Source organism: Labeo rohita, chromosome 11 (genome assembly GCF_022985175.1).
Source record: "Labeo rohita strain BAU-BD-2019 chromosome 11, IGBB_LRoh.1.0, whole genome shotgun sequence".
Classification (NCBI taxonomy): Eukaryota; Metazoa; Chordata; class Actinopteri; order Cypriniformes; family Cyprinidae; genus Labeo; species Labeo rohita.
The window spans coordinates 16,596,544-16,624,272 of NC_066879.1; the positions used below are offsets into that span (position 1 = coordinate 16,596,544).

General features: G+C 29.8%; 1 protein-coding gene across 4 annotated transcripts in view; it reads right to left on the reverse strand.

The window, feature by feature from the left end:
• Nucleotides 1-27,729, reverse strand: part of epha8 (eph receptor A8) — a 109,674-nt gene that overhangs the window by 25,057 nt on the left and 56,888 nt on the right. For all 4 annotated transcript variants that reach the window (XM_051122892.1, XM_051122891.1, XM_051122893.1 and 1 more), the window contains exon 3: nt 19,031-19,694. In XM_051122892.1, coding sequence (XP_050978849.1) covers nt 19,031-19,694 — 664 coding nt within the window. The remainder of the gene's footprint in view (nt 1-19,030; nt 19,695-27,729) is intronic.

A 27,729-nucleotide genomic window follows, 5' to 3' on the forward strand; every position in this document is an offset into this window, starting at 1 on the left:
AAACTGAACTTGAAAAAAAAAAGACATTATTACATTTTTGATAAACTGCTGTTTAATATTGTAAGTGTCATTATTTCAATTAATTAGACATTCTTTTTGATTAAAAAAATTAATTTAACCATTAAAACAGAGCCTAGAAAAGTTTAAATGGAATAAAACTGAATCCAGAAAAATTTGAACAGCAAATGAAAAAAGAAAAGAAATAAAAGAAATTTGCAAAAAAAAAAAAAAAAAAAAGAATAAATAAATAAAATAAAATAAATACAAATAAATAAATAAAGTCGGGAACTGATTAAAACAAATCCTAAAATCTGCACTTAACTGCATTTATTTGATCAAAAATACTGTAATATTCTGAAATATTATTTCAATTTAAAATAAACTTGAATATACTTTAAAAAAGTAATTTATTTCTGTGATGCACAGCTAAATTTTCAGCATCATTACTTCAGGCTTCAGTGTCACATGATCCTTCAAAAATCATTCTAATATGCTGATTTCCTGTTCAATAAACATTTCTATCATTTGTATTAATTTCTATTATTTGTGATAAAAATAGTGACTTTTTTCTAGATTCCTTGATTAACAGAAAGTTCAAAACAACAGCATTTAACTGAAATAGATTTTTTTAAACATTATAAATGTCTTTACTATCACTTTTGATCAACGTAATGCATCCCTGCTGAATAAAAGTATTAATTTCTGCCAAAAATAAATAAAACAGCAGTGTGCGTATACAAACACGCATCATTTCAATTTACTTGAAAAGATTTAGAATAAATCTAATTCATTACAACTCACACCTAAGGCAAGAAACGCTCCTCTGAGGCACATCAGCTCATGTTCACGTCAAGACTGAAATCCTTGAACCGCGTGAATGTTATCATTAAAAAAAATCAATTCTCTCTGGAGCTTTTACCACAAAGCTTATTTCCTGTTTTTTCAACCTGGTTTCCTTCTGGATGGACTGAGGAGGAAGATTTGTCTTTTTGCGCTCTGTCTTTTAATTATCAAAGGACAAAGATTTTCCACAGGTTGTGCACCTGCTATATTATTTCCCTCAAATCATAAAGCAAAAGCTTCTGCGATTCTTTTTTTTTTTTCTTTTCACGACAGCACTTTTAGGGATGACATTAATCAAGGTTAGTGACATTTGGAGCCGGCCAATCCATCCCCAGGCAAAAATCCCAGCAGCAGCAGCGATACCGAGCATGACTGGCACCGTCCAGATCCCGAAGCCGTGCGGCCACGATAAGACCTAATGCCGACTGGCCCTCAAACCACATGGGAAGGAGTCTCAAGATCGAACAACCAGAGGCTAAAAATAAATAAAGAAATAAATAAGGACGGATAAGAAGGGGAGAAGATGAATTGCTCGCAAACGTTCGGGCCTTCAAGCTTCGGCTCTGACTATCAAAATGCCAACTCATGCATGAAATTCAAGCTGAACCAAGAGTACAATAACAGCGAACACAGACATGACCTTTTGATAGTCATTAAATAGACAGGTCTTTGATTTCAAACAGCGTGGATCATATTTTGCATTACAATACACGGATTTACCTGCATATTAGACTTACTCTTCTGTCATAATACCGTCTGCGGTTTGGCTAAACGTCTCCTTCGTGGATTTAAAGGAACAGTGCGCGCAAAAATAAGCATTTTGTTATCCGTTTACCTCACCCTCGTATCATTCCAACCACATTTTTTCTTTCTTCTGTGAAACAAAATTAGAAGTTAGGCAGAATGTCAAGTTTTTTTTTTTTCTAAACAACAAAAGAAAATTGTGATTCATACTACTAAAACCTTTAAACGGTATATTGTTACAAAAGATTTATATTTTAAATAAATGCTAAAAAAGAATCCTAAAAAAAGTTCCAAAAACAAATATTAACCAGCACAACTGTTTCCAACATTGATAATAAATCAGAATATTAGAATGATTTCTGAAGCATCATTTGACACTGAAGGCTGAAGTAATGATGCTGAAAATTCAGCTTTGATCACAGGCATAAATTCTATTTTAGAGTATATTAAAATAGAAACCTCTATTTTAAATTGCAATAATATTTTACAATTTTACTATTTTTTCTGTATTTTTAATCATATAAATGTAGCCTTGATGAGCAAAATAAAATACTTTTTAAAAAATATTAAAAATCTTAATGATCACAAACTTTTAAACAGCAGTGTATGTCATATCAGGTTTGATTGGTTCACACGTCAAGTGATCAGTCATGATGTTGCAAGCTTGAAAATGTTTGTGCAAAAAAAAAAAGTTCTGTTTTTTTCCATTTTTAAATTTTCTGGATTCTATTTTTAATGTATCTGTTTTAATGGCTGAATTAAAACTATGAATCAAAAAACATGTCTAATTAATTGAGATCATGAAACTTAACAATTTAACAGTTTATTAAAAGTTTAACAACAACAACAAAAAACATTTTTAAGGCACTATGAATTTTGTTCCCCCCCCCCATCAAAGCGTTTTCGATTATAAACAGTGCTTTATCCAAGAATATTTCTCTCCTGATTCAGAGAAGACAACTTTTTCACTGGAGAAAGCAATATTTTAAGCAGAGGAATTTAAAAAACAAAATTAAAAAAAACATTTTTAAGGCACTATGAATTCTGTTAGAAAAAAAAAAAATCTGTTTTATTTTCTATTTATTTATTTATTTATTTATTAGTAGTATTTTTTAACCAAATTTTCCATCAATTTTCTGGATTTCTGGACACATTTTAATAATCAAAAACATCTCTAATTAATTGCTTTTATTTAAAAAAAATTAATTATTGTTTTATTTCTTTTCAGAAATGCTTGCGTATTGTGTGTTGTGTATTTACATTTTCCTGGTAAATAAATTCTAGTAAATATTCTTTAAAAATGTTTTAATAGTAATTTTATTATTAGTAATAGTATTCATTAATTAAGTAATATATTTCTGCCACAGTTTCTTCAACATTTATTTTGACAGGTTGTTGTGAAGACATTTAAGTTTCTGCTTGTAAATGACAATGACAATAGTTTTTCTCAAAAGCGTTACCTGTTTCATTTATGTATGACTGAAACACGTGTAGAAGCAATTTATGGTAACACTTTATAACAAGAATCCATTTGTTAACTATATTTAATGCATTAACTAACATAAACTAGCAACGAGCAACACATTGTTACAGTATTTATTAATTCATTAATCTTTGTTATACTAGTTAATAACAATACAACAATATAACTGATTGTTAATTCATTTTAGATCCATTAAATAACATTAATATACGACTTTTGACTTTAATACCGCATTAGTAAATGATGGACTCACCATTAACTAAAATGCTTAAATGCTTAAGAAGTGTTTTCATGGTTAGTTTATGTTAACTAGCGTAGTTACCTAATGTTAACAAATGGAACTGCTCACTGTAAAACTTAAAAACTTAAGTTCAGCAGCCGCCTTAAAATTTTAAGTTAAATCAACTTAAAACTACAAGTCATTTCAACTACAATAAAGTGAGTTAAAATAACTTGTGTTTTGAAGTTGATTAAACTTATTAGTTGAAATGACTTGTACTTTTAAGGTGATTTAACTTAGTAGCTGTTTAACTTATAATTAATTTATTATACCCAATTTGACCAAAAATTTCACAAATAATTACAGAAAATTGATTAAATGTAAATGAACGAAGCAGAAAGAGTGAAAAATTATTTTCATGTAAAAAATACTCTAATAATAGTTGATTTATTATAACTTATGCAAGTCTAATACATAAATCTTAAATGTATGTGTATATGTAAGTGTTAAAAAATGAAATATATGGGGTTGGGGTGATATAGGGCTAAACGAGGACGAAACTTTCATTGAACTATTCCTTTAATTGATCCCAAGGCTATAAGAAGAAGAAGTGCATGAGTTATAAAGCCCACAAACACAACCCCCCTATGCACAAAATAACCATATACCTTTTGACACACAAGCATATCTTAATTTGTGAAAATGGCTTGTGCTGGCCTGAAGAAAGCAGCCTAATTCAAAAGCGGCCATGTGTAAAAATGTCTGTTTATCCCAGAGGGAGGCTTTTAATGGATATATAAGAGGGCCGTAAGGAGTTAATTGTTTGTGGCTCGCAATCTGATATTAACTACACCGTGTGGCACAGAGCACGAGGGCAGAGGAGTCTATTATCTAGTTTACTCTCAAATACTTGCATTAATATACATATAGGTATATATGTGTGTGTGCGGCTCTGTGTGGACGCGCATCCAATTTTGTTTCTGTTTTCTATTTTGGCCCTTAATCTTATTGTCTGTAGTTGTGGTTAGGCTGTGTCCTCCAAAGATCTCATCTTAAACTTTCCAAGCGCAGGAGGGTAATTGCTATCAGATCAATTTACTCAAGAAAAGTGGTGCCTGTTTCTAAGTGCTTGATAGATGGAGACCAACTTGTCTAAATTGGGGGCGACCTTGAAGAGTCATTAACAGTAGAAGGAGAAATGCAGCCGGTGACTTTATTGACTTGGAGAATCCTCCTGATTGCGCAGATAAGACTCGGCTGCCCGGGATATGGGAAAAGACATGAATAGATGATTAAACAGAATTCAAACGATTAGTTCGAACTTCTTTTAAAAGGTATTTCTGAACCTTTAACATCCTTCCTGCTGGAAAAAAAAATATACCAAATGAGATAAAAGACTAGTAAAAGACAAATTTTTATTTTAGTTATGCTAGTTTTGACTGGTCAAGTTGGGATAACGGAAACAAAATCCATCTTAAAGGTATAGTTAATACAAAAATTTAAATTTTACTTATCCTAAGGCCATCCAAGATTTAGATGAGTTTGTTTCTTCATCAACAAATCCATAATTATGGCATTTTAACTTTAAGTCGTCACTTCCGCCAATAGTGTTCTGGACTGTTTTCACATATAAACAGTGCTTGATATAAGCATATTTCTCTCCTGATTCAGAGAAGACAACTTTTTCACTGGAGAAAGAAATATTTTAAGTAGACGAATCAAATTTTACCCAAAAGCAATGGTTTGAAGTTAAAAATGTGATAAATTAGTTGATAGACTGGATTACTTGTGGATTATTTTGATGTTTTTATCAGCTGTTTGGACTCTCATTCTGACGGCACCCATTCACCACAGAGGATCTGTTTGGTAAGCAATGATGCAATGCAATTTCTCCAAATTTGAGTCATTAAGAAACAAACTCATCTACACCTTGGATGGCCTGAGGGTGAGCAAATTTACAGCAAATTTAGGGCAAGACTCCACAGGTGAACAGGCTAAAATGTTTACTAATAGATATTACCATTCTCCCCTAGTTGATTGATTACATTAATAGTTTTTTATATTATAAAGTCAGACATCATTAGACAATATCTAATTAAATATGGACTCATTTGCATACATTTTCAAAACAAAAATTAGAATTTTCAAAATTCTAAAATGTAGAATTGATAAGGCCATATTCAGAAGTCTTCTTCATTTTGTTGACATACTAGAGTTAAAGGTTTTTACCAAAATCATTTTTGATATCTCTTTTTTATTACTTTATAAATATAAAAATACTGTCTGCAAAAAAATGGTGTAAAAAAATAAGACAAATGTATATATGAACAAACTTTCAGAATATAATTAGGAATAAAAGTGTAAAGTTTGATGTATATGCACTACCAGTCAAAAGTTTTTGAACAGAAAGATTTTTAATGTTTTTAAAGAAGTCTCTTCTGCATTTATTTGATCCAAACTACAGCAACCACAACAAAAAATGTTAAATATTTTTACTATTTAAAATAACTGTTTTCTATTTACATATATATTTAAAGATGTAATTTATTCAATGCTGAATTTTAGCATTATTACCCCAGTCACATGATCCTTCATAAATCATTCTAATATTCTAAATTGGTGCTCAAAAAACATTAATTATTATTATTATGTTGAACAACATTTCTAAAACAGAAATCTTTTGTAACATTATAATGTCTTCATGATCACTTTTGATCAATTTAAAGCATCCTCGTTAAAAAAAAGTATTAATTTCTATAATTTCTTCCACGCCTCAAAAACAAAAAACAAAAACATACTGACTTCAATCTTTTGAATGGTGTACTCTGTTAAAGAATACTAAAAAATGTACTCAACTGTTTTAAATATTGATAATAATAAGAAATGTTTCTTCAACAGCAAATCAGCATATTAGAATGATTTCTGAAGGATCATGTGACATTTAAGACTGGAGTAATGATGCTGAAAATTCAGCTTTGAAATCACAGGACTAAATTACATTTAATTAAACATATTCAAATAGAAATCAGTTTTTTTAAATAGTAAAAATATCTCACAATATTACTGCTTTTGCTGTATTTTAGATCAAATAAACGCAGGCTTGGTGAGCAGAAGACATCAAAACATTAAAAATCTTACTGTTCAAAAACTTTTGACTGGTAGTGTAAGTGCTAATGAAGTGGAAATTTCTGACTCAGACACAAATACATAAAGTGCAATAAAAACAATTAAAAGCCTATTTTGCATGTTTTCACTTCCATTCATCTGAAACAAAAAAACATCTTATGAAAAACCAACTAGCCCAAAATCTCAAAATCAACATGCATGGAACAACTTGTGCCAGTAATGCTGTTAAAAACTGCTTAAACCAGCCTAAGGTTTTTGCAAGTCAACCTGAGTTCACAAGTGCTCCAAAACCATCTTAAAGCATTAAAGGGATAGTTTACCCCCCCCCCAAAAAAAAAAAACGACAATTCTATCATTATCTACTCACCCTCATGTTGTTCCAAACCTGAGTTTCTTTCTACTGTTGAACACAAAAGAAGATATTTTGAAGAATGTTGGTAACCAAACAGTTGATTTATATAGTATTTTTTTTCCATACTATGAAAGTCAATGGCTACCACCAACTGTTTGTTACCAAAACAGCTTCTTATGTGTTTAACAGTAGAAAGAAACTCATACAGGTTCAGAATAACATCAGGGTGAGTAAATAACAGAATTTTCATTTTTAAGTGAACTGTCCCTTTAAATCAGACCAGTTAAGACCAACAAACCACCTTACTGGCCATGCTATAAATAATCCAATCTGGTTTAAAAAGTTCTTAAAAATATCTCAACCAGCCCGAATCAAGGTAATAATTCGCTCGGCTGTCGAAACTCTCGCTAACGAGATGCATCTGCACGCGCCGTACAATCTTTGACAGTCGAATCCCAGCAGGGAAGCCCTGTACCTCGGACCGCTGCTTCTGTCCGGTGGCTACATCCCACACTTGCTGTAGCGTAAAGCTAATGAAGTCGTTTAATCTACCTGAACGCTCCCACAGGGGCGTCCCACTTTAATTATGTTCTTAAACGTCTCTCACATGCACTAATAGGCAGAAATGAAACATGGCACCATGTTAACAAATCCTGGTGGAAGGACCTCAGCACAGATATTAAAAACTTCACGGGCTGGCATTAATTCTAGCCGCCACGGAGGTGCGTAAGCTATGTAGCAAAACGAGTCCATGATTAGACGCCACCCCAGTTGGCACAGCGCGTACAGAGCATTTATCTCCATTTCTGCTGCAATAGACTTAGCAAAACTAGTCACTCAGTTGATTTAAATGGACTTCATTATATCTTGCCATAATATTACACTACTTTTTTTCATTTTTAGACTAATAATAATTATTTCTTTTCATTAAATATGTACAGTGGGGTCCAAAAGTCTAAGACCACTGATGAAAATAACCCTTGCATTTATTTCAAATTTAATATTTTTCTTATGCATTCTACAAAACGTTCATAACAAATGATATATTTTTTTTAATATATATATATATATATATATATATATATATATATGTTTAGACTACAAATATATTTTTTTCATCAAATATGTACAGTGGGATCCAAAAGTCTAAGACCACTGATAAAAATGCAGATTTAATTTAATATTTTTCTTATGCAACCTACAAAATGTTCATAACAAACTATATATTTTAAAATTTTTATATATATATATATATATATATATATAGACCAATACTATATATTTTTTTATTAAATATGTACAGTGGGGTCCAAAAGTCTAAGACCACTGATGAAAATACCCCTTGCTTTATTTCTAATTTAATATTTTCCTTATGCGCTCTAGAAAATGTTAATAGCAACTATATATATTTTAAAATTATATATATATTTAGACATTTTTTTTTTCGTTAAATATGTACAGTGGGGTCCAAAAGTCTAAGACCACTGATGAAAATAGTGCATTGATTTCTAATTTAATATTTTTCTGATGCAACCTACAAAATGTTAATAACAAACTATATATATATATATATATATATATATATATTTTAAAATTATATATATATATATATATATATATATATTTAGACTAAAAATATATATTTTTTTTCATTAAATATGTACTGTGGGGTCCAAAAGTCTAAGACCACTGATGAAAATAGTGCATTGATTTCTAATTTAATATTTTTCTTATGCAACCTACAAAATGTTAATAACAAACTATATATATATTTTAAAATTACATATATATTTAAACTTTTTTTTTCTTCATTAAATATGGACAGTGGGGTGCAAAAGTCTAAGAGAACTGATGAAAATACTCCTCGCACTTATTTCTAATTTAATACTTTTCTTATGCAACCTACAAAATGTTCATAACAAACTATATATTTTAAAATTACATATATATATTTAGACCATTAATATTTTTTTAATTAAATATGTACACTGGGGTCCAAAAGTCTAAGACCACCAGTGAAAATACTCCTCACATTTATTCCTTATTTAATATTTTTCTTTCACAACCTACAAAATGTTAGTAACAAATTATATATTTTAAAATTATATATAAATTTAGACTAATATTTTTTATTTTTTCATTAAATATGCACAGAGGGGTCCAAAAGTCTAAGACCACCGATGAAAATACTTCTTGCATTTACATTTACTTTTCTTATGCAACCTACAAAATGCTCATAACAAGCTATATAATTTAAAATTATATATGCATGTAATTTGACTAATTTTTTTAAATTAAATATGTACAAAGTGGTCCACCGATCCAGAGACCACTGATGAAAATACCCCTTGCATTTATTTCTAATTTAATGTTTTTCTTATGCAACCTACAAAATGTTCATAACAAACTATATATATTTTAAAATTATATATTTAGACAATTTTTTTAATTAAATATGTACAGTGGGATGCAAAAGTGTAAGACCACCAATTGAAATACTCAATTTAAATATTAAATTGGAAATAAACCTACTAAACCTTCTTATACGACATACTAAATGTTCATAACAAATTATATATTTTAAATTATATATATATTTAGACTAATATTTTTTTTTCCATTAAATATGTACAATGGGGTCTAAAAGTCTAAGATCACTAATGAAAATACTCCTTGCATTTATTTCTAATTTAATATTTTTATTATGCAACCTACAAAATGTTCATAACAAACGGTATATTATAAAATTATATATATATTCAGACTAACAATGTATTTTTTTTTTGTTAAATATGTACAGTGGGGTCCACATAATAATATATTCTAGAATTCTTTAAAAATTTTCTTTCTTTTTTTTTATTTTGTTTTCCGTTTAAAAATAGCCTTGATTGTCATTGTGCTCTCATCTGTATTATAAATTAAAATTAGTTAAGAACACAAAAAATGTAAAAGACTGACTTTAATGTAGCAAGTCTAATGTTTTTCACATCTGCTTGGAAAAACAGCTGAAAAGTTCACTGTTCAACAGGTGTTCATGTTGGTATTGTGCAACAATCAGCGTTCGCCAAAAACCCAACAGCGCTTTCCTTTGGAAACATTGTGCCGCCACATCAAATGAGACAAACGCATCTCTGTTAATGAGCATTAAATGGCTGCTAATTGTTTGATTGAATTGCTGTCACCTATCTAAGCGTGTCTAATTGAAGCGTGCGGAGCGAGGCGTTTACAGTGCCTCTGACAAAAAGAAGCCATCTAAATGAAAAACTCTGATGTTTTGTGTGTGGCAATTACCAGAGAAAAGCCGAGCGCGCTTTGCTTGTTCTTTAGTCTCGGTCTATCTTATGAAGTTGCTGTGATGCCGCGGCTTTGTGGATTTTTATCACACGGCCCGTTTGTTGCGTGAGAACAATGGCAATGCAAATGGGCTGATAAGACAGGTTTTTGGTTTCGAACAAGCCTGTTTTTTGCATCTGCTGAATTTGGTTTAAATTAGGAGGATGCGAGTAAAATCCCAAATCTAAAAAGCTGATTATATGATGTCTTTAATCTGTCATTCACGACCCTCCGGTGTCATTACATTAGCAAGCACATGAATTTGAATCTACAGACCCCATAAATTAAAATGCAAAATATGGACAGCTGCTGCATAAATGAACGCAGCTTTTGTTTGTCAATGCTATTTCTGATACAAGTGCCAATATTGATGGTTGGGGAGGGGGCTGAGATTTTGAGTGACACGGTGTAGCACCGTCTCGCTGAGATAAAATTCATTCCTTTATCAGGAAAAAGCCCTTTCCTCCGCCTTTCTCCAACACCATTCCTCCATCCACCCGCCTGCGCGGTGGTCTGACAGATTAAACGGCGTTGCTACAATGGCATAGTTGCGTGCGGGGCTTTAATATTGTCCACTGGAGCTCCCCGTTTCCTCATTTAATCCCTGTGTAATATGTTGGCCAGAAAACCCGCACACCGTACACAATGCACGCCCAGCTAAGACACAAAAAAGGCTAATTAGTCGCCCACCCTACCACTCCGCCCCCTCGTGCAAATCCTCATTCTTTCCATTTACAGCCGCAGTATCTGGTTTTGTTATCAGGGCCACCAATGTGCTGTTGGCTGCTATTGTTTTGCTTTATTTGACGTACAATGTGGCTCAAATGAAACAGTAAATTACTACTTGCATGTTGGATTTTAACTACAAGCCGGCAGACATATAGACATGCTCTGGATTCAATATAAGTTAAGGTCTGTGGCTGTTGCTAATTACCACTATTTGGATTCTTCTGTTACTAAAAACATGTTCAAAACAACAATGCACTTACAAAGTAAGCAGTGCAATGAAATAATATAAAATTCTCACTTTTTATAAACTTTTATCAGGACCAGATAACTTTTGCATGACACATGCACAAGTAGAACAGGACTGTTTAGTAGTTATTAGATAACTAGAAGTTCAACCAAATAAAACAATATGTCCTAAACTGCAATACTGCACTGTAAAAAACAATTTGTTGACCCTGCTGCCTTAAAATGTTAAGTTCAGTCAACTAAAATAAGTTTATTCAACTTGAAATGTTAAATTATACTAAGTGACAACTTAGATATTTGATTTGAACCAACTTAAAATTTGAAGGCAGCTGGGTTACTTACCCATCTGTTAAGTTTAGCAAACACAAATATCTAAGTTGTTACTTAGTACAGCTTAACATTTCAAGTTGACTAAACTTATCTTAGTTGACTGAACTTAAAATTTTAAGGCAGCAGGGTAACAAATTATTTTAAGCTGACTCAACAAATTATGTTTTTTATGTTTTACAGTGTGGATTTTTTTTCTTTTTCTTTTGAGCTTGTCAATAAAGGAACAATTAATGTTCACTACTGTTCAAAAGTTTTGGGTTTGTTTAGATATGTTTAATAAACACTCTTATGCACCATTTATGCATTTATATGATTTAAGAAAGGCAGTAAAAACAGAAATATTGTGACATATTGTTACAATCTAAAAGAACAGTTTTCTATTTCTACTCCTTGCATTTATTTCTAATTTTGTTATGCAATCTACAGAATGTACAAAATAATATATATATATATATATATATATATATATATTTAAAAAAAATATATATATATATATATATATATATATATATATATATATATATCTCATTTATTTATTTATATAATTTCTATAATAAAGTCCATTTAACTAGTGACTAGTTTTGCTATACCTGTGATAGCAAAACTAGTCACTAGTTAAATGGACTTTATTATATCTTGCCATAATATTAGACTACCTGTTATTTATTTATTTATTGGACAAATAATAATTATTTATTTTCATTACAGTGGGGTCCAAAAGTATAAGACCACCAATGAAAATACTCATATTTTGCATTTACTTCTAATTTAATATTTTTCTTATGCAAACTACAAAAGGTTTATAACTAATTATATATTTTAATATTTTATTTTATTTAAATAATGCATATAAATATCTAATTATAATATGATTATATTTACAAATTATATTTTCTGTAATATTTTCTATTATATTCTATATTTTTTTCCATTTTCTTTATTTTTTTTCTTTAATGTTCACCACTACATATATATATATATATATATAAAATACTTTTTTCTGAATTTGTGTTAAAGTTTTCAACTGCCATTTTTATTAGTTTTTGTTTTTAAATATGTCTATATAATTTTTATTTCAGTTTTAATTTTTTTGTTTTATTTCACTTTTATTTAAATTTTCATTTTAGGTAAATTAAGTAAAAAGAAAAATGTTGCCTTGGAAACTAAAATAAAATAAGTTTACGGTTTTAGATTTAAAAAATACAGCAAAAACAGTAAAAATGTGAAATATTATTACAATTTAAAATAACTGTTTTCTATTTAAAAAAAAAAAAAAATTAAAATTAAATTTATTCCTGTGATCAAAGTCAGTTTTGATTAATTTAATGCATCCTTTCTCAATAAAATTATTAATGTATTAAAATTTTGAACTGTAATGTACATGATTTTACATTTTACAGATGCTAATTAATGAAAAACAAAACCGTCACAATTGTGATTTCTTAAAAATACACATTCTATAACCACTGCAAGTGCCTTACTGTTTTTTTTTTTTTTTTTTTTTTTGCTTAAAAATAAATTATTATTATTATTTTTTAAATTATTTAATTATTTAATTATTATTATTATTATTATCATGTAATAATTGTATTATTTTCTGGTAAATGACCCACAAATGCTAATAAATAAATGAAGGTCAATGTTTGTATTAAACCTGAATTCTTTCTTGTACATCTCAGCCCAATAAAGTATGTAAAAATGTGAAGAGTTTATTTGCAAAAACAGAAACTCTGTTTTTGTCATTTTCAAAAGTCACGTTTTTTTATTATGTTATCATGTTTTTATTGTGTTAGCTGTATTTTTGTTATTTTTACTTAATCAAAATAACCCAAATGCATTTTGAAATTAACTGGAATGCACAACGAAAAAACATGATTTTTGAAAACTGTTGTCTGTTTTTGCAAATAAACTCTTCATATATATCTACTGTACATCACATAACACTTTACCAAAGGTCTGTTTTAATGTCATGACGACAAATCTCCCCGCCAATACATTTATACGACTGATTAAACTGCATAAGCACAGATGGTGTCCTCCTCCACTTTTAAAAATGATGTAAACAGACTTTATATAAGGATACATTAATATCCTCAACTTCAAAAAGTTATATCTAAACACTTGTGCCACAAAAGATATAAAACTGTCCTGGTTGTCAGATCAGCCGGAGGTCTATTAAGTGACAAAACTGAATGTGTCTGTTGAGTGAATTCATAATCTGATTGGCTGCTTTCAGACGTATGATCGAATGCAATATATATTAAAACCCTACATCTCTTTCTTTCCTTTTGGTTCGATTGTGCGCTGTCAGAAAATAAATATCATTATCTAAGAGTGACAGACTAAAGCGTTGTGAAATTCCCTTACGTGTCGCCGGCGGGCCGCTGATGTGTCGCCTCGTGAAAGCCGGCGAGATGCCTAACAATCACTAGCACACGCCGGATTGTACGGAGGAGTTTATAATTATAATCTGTGAGAGCATGAAAAGTGGAAATTGGTGGCTGGGATTGTGAAAAGCTGGCCTCTTTGACAATGTACAGTAGCTTTGATTGGCTTTCAAATCAGCTAATGTCAGGAAAATGTTAGGAAGTCAGACTCGTAAGCTTTTTACAAACCTCAACGACGAACAAAAGACTTCAATAAACAACTCTGAACTCTGAGCCCTTCAGAAGCAACGCTATTTTGTCTTGGACAATGAACGGCATTCTTGTTGAGCTTCGCTTTGTGCCCTCACGGTGTTGTTAATGACGGACGAGATGTGTGTGTTGAAGATGTGTCTAACTCTACTTGTTTTACTCAAAATGACTTAATAATGTTAGACTTATTTCACATTGTGAGCGCAAACAGTAGCAAGCAACATCATACAAGTAGGCATAGCAATAAACATGGTTGCCAAGGGACTTTACACCTCAACAAATACAAATTTGCACACTTTTACAGTCCTAGCGAGCAATCAGATCAAACTCACTTCTGATGTGACCCCAGCTGCAATGCATGCTGAGTAACCAGCAGTGCCACAATATATTACAGTGCTTGTTTTAGGTGGAAATAGAGTATTACTTCAATACTTTGATGAATAGAAAGTTCAAAAGAACAGAATGTAGCTGAAACAGAAAGCTAGAAACCTTCTGTAACACTGCATACCTATTGAATAAAAAAATAATTTATATGATATATTTATTTTACTATCAATCATATACTATTATAGCTTTTGTTAATATTTTGAAATATATTTTATTTTTATATTTTATTCTTTCGTGTTAGTTTCAGTTGAACTTTTTAGTAATTCTGTTGTGTTTTTGTCATTTTTGTTTGTTTTTGTTGTTTTTAAATATGTCTGTTTAGATTTAATTTATTTTTATTTTAAGTTATTTTAAGTAAACTAATTAAAAATGAGAAATGTTGCCTTGGAAACTAGCTTAAATAAGTTCACTTTTTAAATGGAAGTTTAATAAAAGTTTAATAAAAGTAAACATTTGCCATCAGTAAGATTTTTTAATATACAGAAATAATACTTATTTATTAATATTTTATATTATATATTATTATTATTATTATTATTATTATATTATATATTTGTTTTTTATTTTTATTTCAGTTTTAGTTATTTTAGGTAAACTGATTAAAATGAGAAATGCCACACACGTTTAAAAAAAGTAAATATTTGCCATCAGTAAGATAGAAATTAATATATATTAATATATATGTTATTATATATTATTATATAAAAATTATCATTATCATATTATTATGAATTATTATAGATTAGTTTTTATTCATTTTTATAACAGTTTTAATTGTAGATATTTTAGGTAAACTAATTAAAAATGAGAAATGTCGCCTTAAAAACACTAGCTGAAATAAATACGTTTATATTTTTATATTTTATTGTATTTCAGTTGACACACCCACATACAGTTTAATAAAAGCAAATATTTGCCATCAGTAAGATATTTATAATATATATAAATTAATACTATATATTATCATATTGTTTTGTATTATTATTAATTATATATTATTATTTTTAATTTTAGTTATTTTAGGTAAACTAATAAAAATGAAAAATATTGCCCTGAAAACTAGCTGGAAAAAAGTTTACGTTTTTATATTTTATTTTATTTTATTTTATTTCAGTTAACACATACAACAGACTTTAATAAAAGTAAATATTTCCCCTTAGTAAGGTATTTTTTAATATATAGAAATTAACACTTATAATAGTATACAGATATATTTAACCCTTATAAATTAATATTACACATTATGTTACTATAAATTATTATTATATTATTATATTTTATTTTTTGTTATTTTTATTTCAGTTTTAATTTCAGTTATTTTGGTTAAACTAATAAAAAATGAAAAAATATTGCCTTTACGTTTTTATATTTTATTTTATTTCAGTAAAATAAAATAATTATACACACACACATACACACACACACACACACACACGTTTCATAAAAATAACCATTTGCCATCAATAAGACTGTTTAAATATAGAAATACTTACATATTAATATTATATATTATTTTACATAATTATTATGAATTATTATATTTTTATATTTCTATATTTAAAAAGGATACATTAAATGAATCAAAAAAGTGACAGTAAAGACATTCAAAACAATTTTAAAGATTCTATTTAAAATAAATGATGTTTTTCTAACTTTTACTACTATTTTCATTAAAAATTATATCATCAGCACAACAATTTGTGTAAAAGTTAAATAAAAAATTGTCTTCAGCTCAGTGCAAGAAACTGACACTGCAAAATTTGAAATATTTCTATGTATATATCAACACCACATTTCATGCTTACACATTTCTCGAAATCCTAAAACGTTGTTTCTTTCCAGACTCTCCAATTCCTGACTTTCAATACGGCCTTCGGAGTGGGCTATATTTTCTGATTGTTAACCCCAGCACAACATCATCACGGCTCCCCAAACGCAATTGTTTTGCACGGAAGCGTGTTTACAAGCGCTCATGAATAAGTTAGCCCACAGCGGCGGCCGAACATGTGGGGAAGACGCTCTCCCTTGAATCTAAGTAGGTTAAATCAAGTTGCCAAACGGAGTGGATTTGACAAGGCTCCTGCTACACCAATGAGCATGAACTATCTCATCTCCTCTGAAATGGATATTTTCCCTACATTTTCACGCTGGACCGGAAGGCCCGGGAGCAACGGCCGCCACTGGAAAAGCCAAACCGAAGCTGACAGGAGTGAGACGTGAAGCCGGCGCTCTGTTTTGATCGGCACTTAAAGCCCATCGCCCGGCTCTCGGTCAAAGGAAACGGGAAGCCTTTTGACATTTTCTATTGCGACGACATGCAATCCTTCCACGGGGGTCTGCGCCTAAGGCTTTAAAGTGGTAAGCTGGGTTTTTTTTGTTTTTCGAGAGCAGCCCCGTTCGGTTTGTCCCTGAGATGTGCGTGACTAGAGGAGGGCGCGTTCGCCGAGAGAATTAGCACAGCGACCCAGTTTAGACACCGAAAGCCTGACTCTGCGGCTCAGACACTTAACCTTTACTGACACGCGCAGACAGCGCCAGCACTTTAGAAAGGAGGCAGAGGAAAAGGAAATGGATTGCCGTGAGTGCTATTAGCCACAGATCGAGCAGAAAATTACCTGACAAACTATGAGTTTGTGACGCTTTGAGTAATACGTTCAAAACAGAACGTCCTGGTACCGGCATCACGAGGGAAATTGAATTAATAACAATTCCACAGCATTTGGTCATGTATCCCGTAAAATTTACAGTGGCTGCTCATTCCAGTGCAGTGACAAGTGCAAGAATGAACTGGTAAATAGAATTGAAAAACTAGAGACAGAAAGACATAAAAATACATCAAAGTCTTTTTTTTTTTTTTTTTTTTTTTTTTGGTTTAACACAGGGACCAACAATAAATATAATATAATATAAATAATATAATATAATATAATATAATATACAAACTTTATGCATTATATTATATTATATTTATATAATATATTATGTCTCATTCTCTTTACAACACAACAGCTAAACATATTACATTAAAATGTATTATATTATATTACATTTAGCACTTTATTATTTTATAATAAATAGTATTTAAAATAGTAGTATTAATAATATTTTAAAATGTGTCTCTAAATAATCTTCCTTATAGCAGCACAGCAAAAAAAAAGAAAAATTGAAAAAAAAAAGAAAATTGTATTTAGTACTTTATTTTAAAAATAAAAAGAAAATTGTATTTAGTACTTTATTTTAATTTAAAATCATTAAAAAATCATTAAAAAATATATTGTGTTCAATACTTTATTATTTTGATGAATAAATATACAATTAATTTTAATATTAAACATATTATTATATTACATATAATAACATTAATGTAATAATAATAATATTTATATTTTAAAAATGTGTCTCTAAAATCATCCTAATTACAACATATGCAATACTTTATTATTTTGATTGAAAAATAAAAAAAACTACATTATTAAATATAAAACTTAAAAAAATAAACACATTTTAAATTAAAAAATAAAACAAAAACCAACAACAATAAACATCAAAACAATAAAATAAAAAAAATAAAAAAGATAGCAAAATATTGTATTTACCAGTTAATTTTAATAATAAACATATTATTATATTATACATAATAATAGTAATATTATTATATATAATAATATTAATATAATAATAATAATAATAATAATAATATTGATATTAAAACGTGTGTCTCTAAAATCATCCTCTTTACAGCACCACCATTAGAAATATGACATCAACAAACTATTATAATTAATATATTATATTTAATACATTATTTAGAAATATTAATATGATTAATATATTAAAATGTATCTAAAAAACCCTGTAAAATACTGTATTTAAAACTTTATTTTAATATTAAACATTATTATATTACATATAGTAATGTTAATATAATAATAATAATTTTGATATTTTAAAAAAGTATCTCTAAATTCATAATTTTTACAGCACCACAGCTAAAAATATTACATAAAATGTATTATATTATATATTATATTTAATACTTTATTTTAATAATATATATATCATCAGAAATATTAAAATTGTTAACATTTTAAAATGTGTGTCATCTTCTTAACAGCACCACTGCAAAAAAAACATCATTTTACCGACTCGGACCTTTGAGTCTCATTCAGCAAAATGAACAAATCTTTTTTCGAGTCATTTCATTAATTTTAGCAAAATCAGCGTCACGTGACAGCCCCATTAGATGAACGAACGACTCGAAAAACCTGAAGACTCGAAACAGGTGAACTAATTCCAGTACAGAACCTAACAGGATGTTGCGCATGCGCGACTGAACGAATCACTCCCCGAGATGACTCGTTCTTCCCGAGTCACATTAAAGATTCGTTCAAAATAAACGAACATGAACATCTTGGATGACAAGGGGGTGAGTAAATTATTTGTAAATTGTTGTTCTGGAAGCGGACTTCTCCTTTAAGCTTAAGAGACTTGAGCCGCATCTAGTAACCAAAATATCACTGACTGGACTGGGAAATGTAAAATATCCATCAATCTGAAATATTCAAAGGTGCTCAAAGATGGTGAAAAGATCTGTCACTCACCAATGCAGTTGTCTCTGTGCTCCTCAAAGCCGGCGCTGCACACACATCGTCCAATAGGAACGAGCCACTCGCCCTCAGCGCTGCAGTACATCTTAGGAGTGTCTCTCTCCTCGGCGTGATCCACACACTGACCTCTGACCTCCACCAGAGACGACGAGTCGGCCCCCGTGACCACGTCCGTGAAGACGGCCAGGTTGCGAGCCATTCCCGTGCAGCGTTTGTAGTACACGCGGACGGACACGACAGCGATGCAGGCTCCAATATCCTGGAAGGCCAAGTAGAAGCCGCGTTTGCTGAGCGGCCCGACGCCACGGATCTCAGTGTTGAGCTTGAGTCTCCTCACGCCCAGATCCACGTTAGTGAAGCTCTCGTCGGCCGCGATGGTGTCGATCTTGGAGAACTGGCTCTCCCAGATGGTGGTGCCCACGTCACGGTCGGTCTCGTAGTAGTAGAGGTTAAAGGTCTCCTTGCAGGTGCCGAGCACGCCTGGCATGCTGTTGCAATCGCGCAGCGTGAACTTCATCTCGATGTAGATCCGCCGCGCCCCGTCTCGCTGGATCCAGTTGGTCCGGAGCCAGTTGTTCTGGCTCGGGCTCATAACGTTGCACACCTGGTACGTGTGGATGGGGCTGAAATACTCGTCCATTTCGTTGATTGCATCCCACTGGCAAGGACAGAAAGAGAATCAGGGTTATTGTTGCTAACTAAAAATAAAACCTTTAAAAAATGCTTGAAATAATATAAACATAAACTGAAATAATAGATAAAAATAAATAAATAAATAAATAAACTGAAACTAGTTGGCATTGTAACATTCCCATTTCCGTTTGGTTTAAGTTGAAGTACTAAAATAATTACTAAAAGAAACTAAAATAAACTATAATAAATGAAAAAAGACTTTTTAAAAAATATGTCTAAAATTATTCTTTTTACAACATATGCAAAACTTTAATATTTTGATTAATGGATATATATCAGTACAAATATTATAAAATAAAAAATACATATTAAATATAAAAATAAAATAATACATTTTAAATTAAAAATAAAACAAAAAACAAAGTTTAATATAAACATAATATATATTTATAAATATCAAAATATTAAAATTTAAATTTAAATAAATATTTAAATTTAATACTTTATTGTCTTAATATTAAACATATTAAATATTAATATTATTGATATTTTAAAAATGTGTGCACCACAGCTCAAAATCTTGCATCAAAATATTATATTCTATACTTTATTATTTTGATTAATAAATATACAGTTAGATATATTATAAAATAAAATAAATAAATCCACTTAAAAAAAAAAATCTATGTATATATATATATATATATATATATACATATATATATAAATTAATAGTTCATTTTCATAATAATATTGATATTATTATAATAATAATATTACTGATATAATTTAAAAATGTGTCTCTAAAACCATCCTCTTTACAACATATGCAATACTTTATTATTTGGATTAAGAAATATATTATTATAAATATAATAAAATAAAATATATATTATAAAATATAAAAATAAAATAATATATAATATAATAATAATATAATATTATAATATAAATATAATATTGATATTTAAAAAAAAATGTGTCTATAAATCATCCTCCTTACAGCACCACAGCTAAAAATATTACATCAAAAAATTATTTTAAGATTAAACATTAAATAGTAATATTATTGACTGATTTTTTTTTTTTTACCACAGCTAGAAAAAAAAAAAACATTATTATATTATACTAATACTTTATTATTTTAATAATAAATAGATTTAGTCTTGTAAAAATTTTGTATTTAATACTTTATTGAAATATTAAACAGGCTTACTATATTATAAATAATATTAATATTAAAAAAATGTGTCAATATTATATTATATATTACATTTAATAATGTATTATTTTATTAATAAATACATAATTGGAAATCATTACCTGAAATAAAATAAACATTAATTGAAATAAACTTGAACCAGTTGCAGTTGTAACATCTATCTGTCACTCCATAAAATAATAAATAAAATAAAATAAAATAAAATAAAATAAAATAAAATAAAATAAAATAAAAAAAATAAAATAAAATAAAATTAAAAAAATAAAATAAAATAAAATAAAATAAAATAAAATAAAATAAAATAAAATAAAATAAAGCCAGTGAAAAAACAGAAGGCAAGAAAAAAGTGAACCTTTAATTAGAGGAGACTACACGCTTAAAATGTGCTGTTGCAATCCTCTTTAATGCGACAGAGATCTTATTTGTGGATTTACATATTTGCAGTATGAGGACTCTTATAAATCAGTCCATTATTATTTCAACAGCGTATCACTTTCACAGCAATGTGCATGTGAGTTTCTTTAAAGCGTTTACATATGCATTGCGGTGCATAAGATTAATATCATGATGAATGTGGCCCGCATTTCCTTAATAACGCTCAGAATCCCTCGTTATTCATGGGTGGTTTTGTGCGGTTTAAGCAGTTTCTTATGCAATGCAAATAATCAGGCATGAATAAATATTTTAATATGAGTTGCAAATGAACTTAAAGATTCATATCATGAGCCTGAAGCCAAAAAAAAAAAGTATTGGAAATGCTGATCAATGTGAATGAAACCATCCAGTGACTTTCATATTGTTTACGAAACACCAAACCCAATAAACAGGTGAACAATATTGCAAAATAACTAGCTAAAAGAAGTTGCAACTAATTTAACTAGTTTCAGTAGCCTGAGCGATTTACAAAATCACCTTATTTTTAACATAAGAGTGTAACATATAACCATTTTTAACTTGAACGTGCAAGCATTCCGGTGCTCAGTTCCAATTATTTTATCTGTTTGTTATGTTGCTTGACATTGTAGACTGGTATTTGCTATTGTACTATTTTAATTTATTAGCATAATCATGCTGGCTTGTAGCGCAAGTAGTGCTTATTTGAAACTAACTATAATGAAGCTATTTAAGAGAGCAACAACAATATAGGTTATGGAATAAATACATTTCTGTTAGGGTGAAAGAATTAAACTTGCAAATACAGTTACACTAGATACTGTAAAGATAAGACCATATACTACTAAATTTACAACAGAAAAACAAAATGTAACAAAATATTCTGGAAAAAAAAATATGAAAAAGTTGCTGACCCTGCTTGAAAAAAATAATGAAAAATAAAATAACAAATAATAGTACTATACAAGAGTCTAAAACAGAGTCTAAAACAGCATGTAACTAAATATTTTTTGGAAAAAAAAAAAACAAACAAAAAAAAAGAAAGTAAAAAAAAAAAAAAAAAAAAAAGACAATGATGCGAAAAAAAATAAAAAAATAAAATAAAGTTCAGAATATACAGAGCATATCAAAAACAGAACTAAATATTTTTGGTAAAAAAGAAAAGAAAATAAAAGAAAAATGATGCAAAATATAAATATTTTTGAAAACAAAAAACATGAAAAAAGTGAATATACAAAAGAAAAGACAAAATAAAACAATAAACAAATAAATAAATAAATAAATAAAATACAGAATCTATAGAGTTGAAAACAGCAGCACATAACTAAATATTTTTTGGTAAAAAGAAAAGAAAAGAAAAGAAAAGAAAAGAAAAGAAAAGAAAAGAAAAGAAAAGAAAAGAAAAGAAAAGAAAAGAAAAGAAAAGAAAAGAAAAGAAAAGAGAAGAAAAGAAAAATATAAATGGTGGTTTGACCCTGCTTGAAAAAAATAATGAAAAATAAAATAATAAATTATTGTACTATATAGAACATACAGAGTCACAAAACAGCTAAATGGAAGTGAAAAAATAAAATAATACATTATAGTACTACATAGAATGTAAAAAGTCAAAAACAGCTATATATATATATATATATATATATATATATATATATATATAAATATTTTTTGGGGAAAAAAAAGATAAATATAAACTGTGGTTTGACCTTGCTTAAAAAATTAATAAAGCAAAAAAAATATAGTACTATAAAGAATATACAGAATATCAACATGGGGAAGAAAATGATGCAAAATATATATGGTTTATGTCCTTGTCTGAAATAAAACAATAAAATAAATTAAATACAGAATATACAATCAAAACAGTAGCATTTAACTTTATATTTGAATAAATCTTATATTTTAATAAAATCTCCATTATATAACAACATTAAACTTCAAATTACATTCACACTAAATAAAAAAAAAAAGAAAATATATTAATATTCAGAATATACAGGGTCAAAAACAGAAGCATTTAACTAAATATAAAAAAAATACAAATATGCAAAATAATGCATATATGGCAGTTGTGTCCCTGCTTGAAATAAAAAATTTAAAAAATAAACCAAATAAGAACTTGTTAAAAATATAAACAGTAGAAAATGTAATACTACACAGAAAATACAAAAATACGAAAAAAACAAAACAAAACAAAAAAAACAACAGAGCTAAAAACAGCAGTGTGTAACTAAATATTTCGTCCCTGTTCTGCTTGAAATAAAAAAAGGAAATACTGTGCCACACACAATACACAGAGTCCAAAAACAGCAGCGAAACTCTGTCTCTCCTGAAATGAATCCTGGATCTCCTTCATAAAGCAGCTTCCCCAACACAGATGATAAATAATAGAAATCTGGGTTCCTCAAGACTAGAAACACTGCTGAAATATGCTATACAACTTTCATCAGTGTGAACACTGAGTGACTTTCAGGTAGACGGTCAAGAACAACAGAGCTCAGTCCCCTGTCTCTCTCCCCACCGCAGATAAAGCAGCGTAAGGAGAGCGTACGGACGGACGGCTGTCCTCTGTGAAGGCTTTATTTTGATAGCGCTGTCTGTGGGTAATTAGCTCGTCTCTTTCGTCCTGCTCATGAAATAGTAAAGCGGGGAGTTGAAGGCTAGCGGCGCTATGAAAGACCTCCAGTCTGACTGGGGTTCAGCCTCGCGAGGAAGAGCCGCTACGTGCCGCCACACAGCGCCGCTTTCATCTCAGGAGCTCAGCGCTCACACCGGGCTCTACGGACGCCGCACACCGCGAGCGAGCGCTGAATATTCACTGGTAATTAAAAGCCGAGGGCTGCCAGATAATCACAGTGGACAGCTGATGAAGCCCAGGAGTGGAACAACTGTGGATAATGAATGTCACTGTATTATAATGTACACAACAATATGCTAAAGTCGGCATTAGCGTAAACTGACATCTTCTATTGTTAGGTTTCTGATAAGTTCAACAGGTAAACTAAATGTTAATAGCTAGTAATTTAAAGCACATTTATGGTAAATTTAATTTATACACTATCAGTCAAAAGTTTTTGAACAGTAAGATTTTTTATGTTTCTTAAAGAAGTCTCTTCTGCTCACCAAACTGCATTTATTTGATTCAAAGTATAGCAAAAACATAATAATAATAATAATAATAATAATAATAATAAAAGCAAATCAGAATATTAGAATCATTTCTAAAGGATCATGTGATTGGAGTAATGATGCTAAAAATTCAGCTTTGAAATCACAGGAATAAATTACATTTTAAAATACAATTAAATAGAAAGCAGTTATTTTAAATAGTAAAAATATTTTAAAATTGTACTGTTTTGCTGTACTTTAGATCAATGCATAATAAATAAATGCAGGCTTGGTGAGCAGAAGAGACTTTTTTAAAAAACATTAAAAATCTTACTGTTCAAAAACTTTTGACTGATAGTGTACAGTATAAAAAAAGTAATAATTTTATCAGTAAAAGACTGTAGCAATGCAATAATTTGTTAATTGGTAAACATTAATTTAATTAATATGGTGAAAAACTATAATATAGACAATTAGACACTTCACATACAGTAAAAGACTCCTATTTATTTATTTATTTATTTATTTTATTTTTTTTTACTGTAAATTAAATAAAATATTTTATATTTTTAATGTTGCTACCTTTTTTTTTTTTTTTATATGTTCAGTTTTTCTGGCAACCAAAGTTGTTGGTTTGTTTATCATAAATTTTACAGATATCTTTTTACAATGTAAGGCATTGTGCTAAAATAAATAAATAAATAAATAAATAAATAAATAAATAAATAAATAAATAAATAAATAAATAAATAAATATCAAAATGAAAATAATGCAGAAATCAAATAAAATATAAATAATTTTATTTAAAAAAATAAATAAATAAAATGGTCAATTAGCCAATGTCTCGAGAACCAACTTAAATAAAATATAAAAATAAAATAAAATACAAAAAATAAATAATTAAAAATAAAAAGTTCAAGCTGAATTACTAAAATAACTAAAATTGAAATAAAAATGAAATTAACATCATTAAAAACAAAAATTAAACTGAAAAACTGAAAATACAGGAAAAAATTAGCAACTACAAAAACGAATATATATATTTAAAAACAAGCTAATTAAAAATAACAATAATTATTATACTGTATAAGCAATACTAAAACAACGCTGCTGCAGTGCATTTTGCTTTGGATAAAAGGTTTCACGTTTGTATCTGTGCACTTGTGGCTTTAGCCGTTGTAGCAGCAAAACAGCATCATGTAGCATTATGTTGTTATGGAAAAATGATGGTTTTGTGGCCTGTGGAGAGCCTCGGGATGTTCTGTTATTAGCCTGATACTCTTGAAGGCTAATCTCACATCTATTTTCCTCTCTATGGATATTATTTCACACTCTTACATGATGCACGGCGAGATAAACAACAGGCGTACATGAAAACAAAGCCGGGAAATTGAACTGATACTACAAGTGGTGTAGGCATCACAAAACTAATATTAAAAGTGGTTTTGTTAACTCAAATAAAGGTGAAATAAAAGAAAACATGAATATTAAATATAATGCCTTAGCAACAAACTAGATTAAAAAAATTAATAAAATGTAAACTAAAACGACAACCTTGACAACCAACTAATAAAAGAAGTTTAAGCTGAAGTGCAACTAAAACTGATATAAAATAAGTTACCGCAAAACAGAAAACACATTTAATGAAAATGAATAATAATCATGTTTGCGAATTATTATTTGGATCTTCGCGAATCATTTGATTCAGATGGGAATTTCAGAGCACAGAGCACAGATCACAAATTATTTGATTCAGATTGGGACATTGGAGCGATCGCGCTTAGAAGTCTCGATCTGAATAATGATTCAGGACTCGGAGCACAGATTGCGAATTGAGAATCATTTGATTTAGAGCTGAACTTCAGAGCATGGATCGTGAATCATTTTGCAAATTGAATGACTCGCGATCCGCACTCTAAGTCCGGATCTGAAATGATGGTTCACGAATCATTATTCAGATCAAGACTTTGGAACGTGGATCATGAGTCATTTGATTCAGATTGGAACTTCAGAGTGTGGATCACAAAAAATTTGATTCAGACTGGAACATCAGATTTTGCAAATTGAGTGACTCGCAATCCACACTCCGAGTCCTGATCTGAAATGATGGCTCGCAAATCATTATTCAGATCAGGACTTTGGAGAGCAGATCACGAATCATTTGATTCAGATTGAGACATCAGAGCGGGTTTGCGAATCATTTGATTCAGGTCGTAACTTCGCTAAGGGTTCGTGAATCATTATTCAGATTGGGACTTCTGAGCGCGGGTCGGGAATCATTTGATTTGAAGTGGAACTTTAGAGTGGGTTCGCAAATCATTTGATTCAGATCGTAACTTCGGTAAGGGCTCACGAATCATTTTGCGAACTGAAAGATTTGTGATTCAAGCTCCGAGTCCTGATCTGAAATGATGGTTTGCGAATCATTATTCAGATTGGGACTTTGGAGTATGGATTACGAATCATTTGATTCAGATTGGGACTTCTAAGCGCAAACCGGGAATCATTTGATTTAAAGCGGAACTTCAGAGCGGGTTCGCAAACCATTTGATTCAGACTGTAACTTCGGTAAGGGTTTGCGAAACATTATTCAGATCGGAACTTTGTAGTGTGGATTACGAATCACTTGATTCAGATTGGGGCATTGGAGCGTGGATCACAAATTATTTCACAAATTAAATGATTCGCAATTCACTCTCCAAGTCCTGATGTGAAAAGATGGTTCGTGAATCATTATTCAGATTGGGACTTCCAAGCGTGAATCGGGAATCATTTGGTTTAGGCTGAGACATCAGAGCGCGTATTGCAAATCATTTTGCGAATTAAATGATTCACAGTCCACGCTCCAAGTCCTGATGTGAAAAGATGGTTCGCGAATCATTATTCAGATTGGGACTTCCGAGCACGGATCGGGAATCATTTGGTTTAAAGCGGAACTTCAGAGCAGGTTCGCGAATCATTTGATTCAGATGGTAACTTCAGTAAGGATTCGCGAATCATTTCGCAAATTGCATGATTTGCGATCCACGTCCTGATATGAAGTGATAGTTCACAAATCAATATTCAGATCAAAACTTCAGAGCGTGGTTCGCGAGTCACTTGATTCAGACTGGAACTTTGGAGTGCGGATCATGAATCATTTGATTCAGATTGGGATATCGAAGCGCAGATCGCAAAGCTTTTGATTCAGATCAAAACTGCGTGGATTGGGAATCATATGGTTCAGATCGGGACTTTAGAGCGTGGATCGCAAATCATTTTGCGAACTGAATGATGGTTCGCGAATCATTTGATTCAGATCGGAACTTTGGAGCAGGTTCACAAATTTCTTTTTCT